Here is an 8,869-nt window from a genome sequence, read left to right as displayed (position 1 = left end):
AGGGTGGATACCGAGTTTATCTCAGCTAATCGGCGCTTCATCACACTCCATTCCCTCCTTCTCGTCCACCACGCTGCTATCTACCGACCCTCCTATCCATGAAGAGGGGTCCTGTTCCTCAGAGAATTCACTCCCAACGCTTGCACCATGCTGAAGGTAGTGGTTGAGAGTGCAAAAGGGATTCCCAAAAAGACACTTGGCAATCCAGACCCCATAGCCGGAGTTATTTTCAGAGGTGAGTCTGGTGTTCATTTCGACATTTACTGCTCGTCTTTTCTCTTCCGCTCGAATTAAAAAGATGTAACATTAGCCTGCAGGATTAGCATAAATATGAACTCATTTAAAATGAAAATAATGGACGAAGCCTTCACCATTAGTAGACATTATGGTCTTTTAATCACGAAACCGACTAAAGTATCTGTAGCTAATGTAGCATTTACTATGTTTCTCCTAAATTTGGCTACTTCCATACATCCACTTTTCCAGTATAATGCCTCTCCACTGTGAGGATTTCCTTATAAGGAGTGGAATGGAAAACTCTTCAGTCTCTCACAAGTTTTATAGACTGAGTAAATCTTACTGTTTCTCATTCACATACTAATGTATCTGTAAACAGTGAGGGGCTCTTGTACATCCTGTATCGTACCTGGTGTGGTAAAGCCAGACTGAACTGCAGGCTGAAGTGCCTCATGTCTTTGTGCTAATTTGGTTGAACTCTTTCAGGTGAAAAAAAGAAAACAAAGGCCATTTCCAATGAGTTAAATCCAGTGTGGAATGAGGTCAGTACGTTAGAGTGAGACTCTGCAATGTACTCTTTCAGATATTTCAATGAAGATAAATAATCATCTTGTTATAAGAACATTTAAGAAACATGATTGTCTTTTTTTGCCACTTTAGGTCGTTGAGTTTGATTTAAAAGGTTCATCTTTGGACTCTTCCTCATTCATTGAAGTGGTTGTTAAGGACTATGAGACCATCGGTAAAGACAAGTATGTACATCACATTTAGCTCTCTTTTACAGGTCTGTATTCAACATTAATAAGCATGTTATGTCACGTATGGGCCAAAGCACTCCTTATTTTGTATGTAGTATGTATGTAGTTTGGCATATGCTTAGTGATACCGTGACTTGTATGTGTGGAGTTCCATGTGAGCGTTCTAGGGTGAACCACTGTCATTTTAAAGGTGCTTGTTATCCGACTTCTCTCTGCTGAGAGTGAAAGTCTGAACCCGGTGGCTGTTTTGATGTCTTTCAGTATTTCAGTTGTTTGGTTGTGGAAAAAATTGCTGTGCAACAGTGGCAATGAGATAAGGTGATTAACTAATGTGAGTTTCTGAGACAACATAACCTGTTAACCATCACCCACACTACCACACCCGTCGACCATGCCTGTACTTGCCATGCAATGTAAGAGGAGAGCTTGTATCCACCCTTAAGTCGTACTGTAACAGGCAAAGCATGGAGGTCTGAACTGCAATTTCATTTAAGGTAAAAGGCCCCACTTTTCATCAGCTTAATCACAGGTCCTGAGATAAGACTCACTTTAACGTAAGATGTGTTCTGTGGCAGGTTTAGCATGAATGCATTCTTCTTTCACATAGGAAGTACAGATACAGTTGCTCATTGAAAGCAATACTGGTTGGTGAGAAGGGCTTTTTCCAAGTGCTGGAACTTCTTGCCGAAAAAGTCTGTTCCTGTAATGAGTTTTCCACACTGAGTCATTCTCAAGATTGACTGGAGAGATTGCTAGACTACACACACTCAGGCTTTTTTTCCATTGTCTGTGGGCAGTGACTAGCCTTGCAGCACACAGTGTGTAACGTGGAAGCGTGTGTGAGGACTTGTGGAAACTGCCTGAAATGCCCTTATGTTGGCACACTTTTCTTTGCAATAACATTATCCTTGTAGCCTTATCTAAGCCTTGGGAATGCACTAGAGGGCTCATCAGAGAGACATTTGAGCTTGCTGTTTGGTTAAGAAGTGACTCATAGCTTATAATATATGACCACTTGGGACAGAACTCCATTTTGCTTTTCAAACAATCTAAAAATATCTCCTGCTTGGAATGTGTGGCAGACATGTAGTGTGAGGGATCTCAGCTGCTTTTGAATATCTGATTTTCATGTCTTCTGAGATTCCAATGGGCTAAATCCAGTTTTAGTAAACAAAAAGTGGACCATTAACACACTTCTGTGAGTTCTGGCTCATATTCTGAACACCCCAAGAAGTGAAGATTCACAGTTCCAAATAAAACAGACTCAGAATTCCAGACAGATTCAGAATTCCAACTCTAACTCTAACTGGAGCCTTTTACTCTGGGGCCTGTTGTTTATATCTGCTCTTGCTCCAGGATGTGGAATGTAGTTGAGTCTTTTTTGTGGAGGGATGTAAACACATTCAGAATAAACCTGAAGGGATCTCTCTCTGACATCTCACACCTCACTCTTATCATGATAGCCTCTGATTCACATCACCAAGGTGCTGTGTGCTATCATACGTAATGTGTATTCTCAAGCACATTATTGTTGTTGTGATGGAAGCTTATCATAATGGACATAGCTTAGTTCCCTCTAAAATAGGCCTGTGGTCAGATACAGTAACAGAGCTCAGGAGTACTGCTTTTTCTGTCATGGAGACACAGATTAACGTTTAACCCCTTAAACACTGAGCTGTTTTTAGGTTACAGAAGTGTTTAATAAAGCGTTGGGCCTGTCAGCGGGCCCTGGCCATTTAAGGGGTTAAATGTGTGCATACAACAAAAGGAAGTTGGTTTTTACAATTTGTAGTCTTCCCTTTTGCATTGTTTTTCTTGATTTATTCCAAACCATTAAAATTAAACAGTGAGTCATCCTCACTACACTGTAAACAAAAACTGCTTGTTGCTAACAAATTCGTGATGCTAATGACTTCTAAGCTTACTGGTCGCACAGATGAAAATGCAGGCAGCTACAGAGCTTGCTTCAGAGCTCAGCCTGGGGCTCCGCCCTCTTGGGCTGCTGCCTGTACTTTTCCTTGCCTGGCACTCATGCTTGTGGCTCAGGCTAATTACTCCCAGCTTCGCGTTGCCTTGAATCCCACCCCACCCCCCCCGGGTAGCCCCGTTTTTGTGCTGTACGGAAGTAACTGCACTGGAACAAGAGCGTGGCATGATGTTTCTTTTTATTTTTCCCGCTGCCTTGTTTATCAACACCTACGGGCTCATACATATTTATGACAGACTTCCAGCTAACCTGTATCAATGCAACATTAACAAAGGAAAAACGTATATTTTCTTATAAGATTGTGACTTTTATAAAACCAAGGATGATTCTTCTTTGTAGCTCAATCACTTCTTTATGGCTCACTAAATGCAGAAATGTTGAAATACATCCGTTGAGCCCACCCTGTACTTGCATCTGCCAGGGCTGTGTCACTGTGACTCAATTATCTGCTGTTGCATAATTAGAGCCAATGACTTTCAAAGGTGCCCAATAGCCACCAGGGAGTGAGAAGTGAAAGTAAATGTTTCCTGTTTTTGCGGGAGAGGTTAAGTCAACTAAACATTTACGGTACTCTTTTCAGAGTGAGTTTCATTTGTTTTGTAAACTGCACTGAAAAAAGGAATACATTAAATGTGTTTGGTTTAAATGTGTTATTTTGGCAAGACTGAAATACTGTATATTACATCAACTCAATTTTGGCTTTCACTCTAATTACTTTTGGCAGTAATAATAATAACACATTTGAATCAAGGGAAACTTTAATCCATCAGTTTTCCTGACATATTAGTGTAACATTTGTCCAGCAGGAGTCTTTGATATGCTTTAATTAATGCATAAAAAGCATAATACAGTACAGCATGCATTACGTATATGAATAAGTGGGTTATACTGTTTGCTTTATGCTTTGTTATTCTTGTGTTTTACAGATTTATTGGCTCTGCGAAAATCTCCCTCCGGGACCTAGCCAGTGGTCAGGCAAGGTCTCTGCCTTCACGAAATGTCCCTCTCACCAATGAGAAGAAGCAAGATATAGGGGTATGTCAGCGTGCAGTTTGGAATTTGCAGAAATTTTAGTTCTGTAAACTGCAAAACCATATGCAAACATGCAGTATGTGTCTGGTTCGTTTTGTTTTAGGCAACAATCAATTTAGTGTTTGGATATGAGCCTCCTGCTGGTGCTCCTCCTAACCCAAATGGACAAATTGATGGAGAGGTTCCAGCGGGAGAAGCAGGTAAGTCACTATGATTAGTTTTTTCTCTTTAGGTATCTTACTGTAGACTGTCTTTGAATTTTTTGCTGTTTTTGAAATTTTGCTTGCACAAGTCTTGAGATGTTTAGCGAGGACATGAAATGATTTCCCTGCCACTGAAAAGAATAACATTACATTAGATAAGATCTTTGCTATTATGCTTTATCTGCTCATGATCAGCTCCCATTTGTTTGGGCTGCTCTGGATCAGTGGAACTGGACTGCACTGCAGGAATAAGAGCAAGAATGCTGCCTGCTTTACACTGGGCCAGTGTGCTTTCATACAATATGGAAATGATGATGCAAATCAGTGACAGAACACACATGGGAAAAAACAACTAAAGAAAAGACTCCATGACATATGATACATGGAGGCAACTGTGACATTTCCTATAACCACTCAGTAGCCATGTTAGTCAATGTTTACTAACATTAAACATTACATTTTTTCAATAACTGAACCATAAATGATCATTGTATTAATATTGGGCCCTTTGTTTTTTATGTGTCTATAGCTTGCTTGCTTGCATACTTGTTCGTTCATTTATTTATTTATTTATTTACCTTACAAAAAGTGATATGTCTCTATCTTTTTAACATTAAAACTGAAGTATATGAAATATATCTCTAGGCTTCATGGAGCATACCTGGATGAAGCTGATGTTGTTACAGTTTGTGAACTGTTGTTTAATGTCCCCCTCTAGCTGTGTCCCCTGCCGGAAAAGACGGAACCGAAGGTGATGAAGAAGCTGGAGAGTGGGGAGACACAAGGGCTCCTGGCGAGCCCCCCACACCTGGACAGCCTGGAAAATCTCCCCAAAAGATGATCCGTACGGGCCGAAAGAGGCAGAAACCTCTGGCAAACAAACTCCAAGATTTCCAGGTATGTGTTTCATAACAGTTCTGGCATTGTTTATAAGTGATGAAGCGAAGATCTTGAGTGCTCTAACTTAACTACTTGGTTGTTTGTTAGATTCGCATTCGCATCATAGAGGGTCGGCAGTTGCCTGGCAATAACATCAAACCAGTCGTCAAAGTGAGCGTTTGTGGGCAGACACACAGGACGAGGATCAGGAGAGGAAACAATCCATTCTTTGATGAGGTGCAGTGGTTTTCAGTATGCTTAATCCCAGAATGAACTAAAATGAACTAGCTTCATTTTAAAATGTTTCCTGAAATATGTAACTTGACATGGTTATCAAAATTGGAGTGAATAATTGAAGGGTATTCATTCCAAAACACATTAAAGACCCCTTTGAATAATGGTATACATTCTTGAGAGTGGGCTTTACACTCACTAGAAATATTATTGCTATGTTATGATTAATACCATCTTCATTAGAGAAATTGAAATGTTTTTTTCATTAACATTAACTGTATTTTTCTCAAAAACTCATTATACTCAAAATTGTAATAAATTGGTATACATCATCTTGGAATGAAACACTTCAGTTGTTTTAGTCCACATAATGGGCAGAAAACCCTGTGTTTAATTATAGAAGGTAAGCACAGTCCAGTATTAATCAAAAAAGTGCATGCTACACAACTCAGAGCCTTTCAGACTGATGTAGTCTCTGCATTTTGTTACAGTGTTGCTTTCCTAGAGAATCTTACTCTATCTGGCTTTCTGTGGACTTCTCTGTGGCTCTGCTCTGGCCAATCCTGCTCTTGTCGTTTCCTAAAGCTGCTGGTTCTTTACTTTCCTCTCCTTCTGACTCCGCCAGCTTCTTCAGTGAGTCTCTCTCATCTTCTCTACTGAGTCACATTGTGACAGGGGCATCTTCACACACAGACGCAGTGTTTTGTGTGACAACCCTGCACACCTTGCTTACATCACAGTCTCTATTAACCCTTTAAAATCCGAGGCCTATTATGTACTAAGAATTATAATTCAGTAACTACAGAGACTTCAGTGCAAACTGACTGACCTATTCTCTGGTTATAGAAATGTGTAATGAAACATTTGGCCCACTGCTGAACCCTGGCCATTTAAGAGGTTAATAGAGTATGCATGTGATGTACCAAACCCATATAACAAGACAGCCAACTTTAAACCACAACTTCTAAAAGTGACAAGTACAACTGGGTCATTACTGTCTCATGTGGCTCAGATCTAAATTTTAACCAGGTCATGTGGTTAAACGAGTGGTTGAGTGGTGGATCAGTTGTGACAGTGGTCGTTTACGGTGGCGGAGATGCTTATCACTCATAGCTGTATAGAGGCTGGATTCCAGAAACTTCGCCTGGCCTGCTCCTGTGCTATATATCGTGGGTCACAATTATATTCTGGTTGTGGTTCAGGTTCAGTCCATATCAAATGTGCTAACTTATGGAAATTTAAGTAACAGTGCTGCTGAAGTGGAACATATTGATAGTCACTTTTATAACGGCTTTAAATATTTCTGCAGATTTTCTTCTACAACGTCAACATGCTGCCTTCAGAGCTTTTAGATGAGAACATCTACATCTGGGTAAGATGACCATGCACAATCACATTTAATTCTTAGGCTTTCATGTCTCATTAAGTTGCTGTTTACTGCAGAAAAAAGCTTTGCATAAAGTGATAACCAGGTTGTAGTTGACATTAACAGCTTTATGATTCAGTATAATGAGACTTTCACTCTGTGTCTAGGTTTATAACTCATTCTCCCTGAGATCGGACAGTCTTTTGGGGGAGTTCAAGGTAATCTATGATCCACTCACTCCGCCTCTCAAGGCTTTAACTCCTTAAACTCCTGAAAAGGCTTATTATTCAGTTATTAAACGTAAGCCTTTAATCAAGTGTAAATTACTCAGTAACTATTATGTAGCTGCTATAAAAACTATTCTGTAAAAAACAACAATCATTTTAATTTAAAAAAGTAGATAAACTGACTGTTTTAAATTTTCAAGTTTATTGAGCACCAAATAGGAAAATCAAGAGAACAATAATCGCTTGTGTTACATTGTTTTAACTCATTGTTTGAAGTTCACTGAAATAAAAAAATTAGGATAGCTAGGTTATTTACTTTTAGTTAAAACTCCTAAAAACAAAATTTAACAAAACAAAAATTAATAATAATTGTTGAAAAAAAAACATTTTTACAGTGTATTCAGTTACAAGATTTAGGAATTGAAGCCTTTTGTGTGAATGAATGTATGTACAGTTGTATGCGAAAGCTTGAACACACCCAGTGTGACATGTTTTGTTGTTATTCTGTGAAAGTAAGTGAACACAGCCTCTACAGAGAACTTAAATATGACATTTTCTGCTAATTTTAGTGCACATTGTCTACTTATTTGCTAAGTTTAACATATTGGGAAAAAATAAGGCATTTTAAGTGTGCCATAACTTTTTCACAAGCTACATTTTGTGGTTTATTTTTTCCAATATGTTAAATTTAGCTAATAAACAGCAGTTGTGCAGTAAAGTGTGCAGACGTGTGTGAGGATGTGAATTTATTTTCACTTGATTTGACTGGGGTGACCAAAATTACTTAATGACTGTATGTATCTGCACCAGTTGGTCCTTAGAGTTTAAGGAGTTAAAGAAGCTGCTAGAGGTAAATTATTTATTTATTTATTTACTTTTTTTTTTTGAGTTCACAAAGTGACTAATTTCAATGGTATTACTTTACTCATCTCAACAGCTGGATGTGGGCTACGTCTATGATGAACCTGGTATGTAAAGACTTCGTAAATTGTATTGCTTAATGCTTTATATTTTGCAAAGAAGCAATCATAGCTAGACTGTAGAAGTTTATTCATATCATTAATCTTAATTTCTTATGTATCTTACTGTCTTGTACTGTTTGTATGTCATTCGTTCTGTAATATGTGAAGCTCATGCCATCATGAGGAAGTGGCTGCTGTTGAGTGACCCTGATGACTCTAGTTCAGGAGCTCGGGGTTATCTGAAAGTCAGCATGATTATCATGGGAACTGGAGACGACCCGCCGGTATGTGGACAGATATTTTTCTGATTCACAACCCCATTTCCAAAAAGTTGGGACACTTTGAAAAATGTAAATAAAAACAAAATGCAATGATGTGCAAATCATTTAAACCCTATATTTTATTGAAAATGCTTCAAAGACAACATATCAAATGTTGAAACTGAGAAATTTTATTGTTTTTTGAAAAATATTTGGCCATTTTGAATTTGATGCCAGCAACATGTTCTAAAAAAGTTGGGACGGGGGCAACAAAAGGCTGGTGAAGTTGTGTAATGCTTAAAAAAACACCTGGTGGTTAATTGGCAACAGGTCAATGATATGATTTGTTATAAAATGACCATCCCAGAGAGGCTGAGTCTTTCAGAAGTAAAGATGGGGAGGGGTTCACCACTCTGTGAAAGACTGCATGATCAAATAGTGCAAAAATTCAAGAATGAAGTTTCTCAACATAAAACAGCAAAGAACTTTTGCTTTTTATCATCTATGGTACATAATAACATTAAAAGATTCTGAGAATCTGGAGAAATCTCTGTATGCAAGGGACAAGGCCAAAAAACAATATTTGCTGCCCATGATCTTTGGGCCTTCAGACGGCACTGCATTAAAAACGGACATGATTCTGTAGAGGAAATCACTGCATGGGCTCAGAAAAACTTCTGAAAAACACTGTCTATGAACACAGGTTGGTGCTGCATCCACAAAT

The 8,869-nt window shown here is 38.7% G+C and overlaps 1 protein-coding gene across 2 annotated transcripts in view; it reads left to right on the top strand.

The window, feature by feature from the left end:
- Positions 1 to 8,869, top strand: part of myofl (myoferlin like) — a 39,061-nt gene continuing 30,192 nt past the window's right edge. For both annotated transcript variants that reach the window (XM_036574235.1, XM_036574234.1), the window contains exons 1-11: positions 1 to 235; positions 724 to 779; positions 898 to 989; positions 3,909 to 4,017; positions 4,118 to 4,214; positions 4,936 to 5,114; positions 5,205 to 5,333; positions 6,640 to 6,702; positions 6,864 to 6,914; positions 7,861 to 7,891; positions 8,054 to 8,169. In XM_036574235.1, the coding sequence (XP_036430128.1) occupies positions 148 to 235; positions 724 to 779; positions 898 to 989; positions 3,909 to 4,017; positions 4,118 to 4,214; positions 4,936 to 5,114; positions 5,205 to 5,333; positions 6,640 to 6,702; positions 6,864 to 6,914; positions 7,861 to 7,891; positions 8,054 to 8,169 (1,011 nt within the window). In that variant the 5' untranslated portion in view covers positions 1 to 147. The remainder of the gene's footprint in view (positions 236 to 723; positions 780 to 897; positions 990 to 3,908; positions 4,018 to 4,117; positions 4,215 to 4,935; positions 5,115 to 5,204; positions 5,334 to 6,639; positions 6,703 to 6,863; positions 6,915 to 7,860; positions 7,892 to 8,053; positions 8,170 to 8,869) is intronic.

Source organism: Colossoma macropomum, unplaced genomic scaffold (genome assembly GCF_904425465.1).
Source record: "Colossoma macropomum unplaced genomic scaffold, Colossoma_macropomum, whole genome shotgun sequence".
Taxonomy (NCBI): Eukaryota; Metazoa; Chordata; class Actinopteri; order Characiformes; family Serrasalmidae; genus Colossoma; species Colossoma macropomum.
This window is presented reverse-complemented; position numbering and strand designations above follow the sequence as displayed.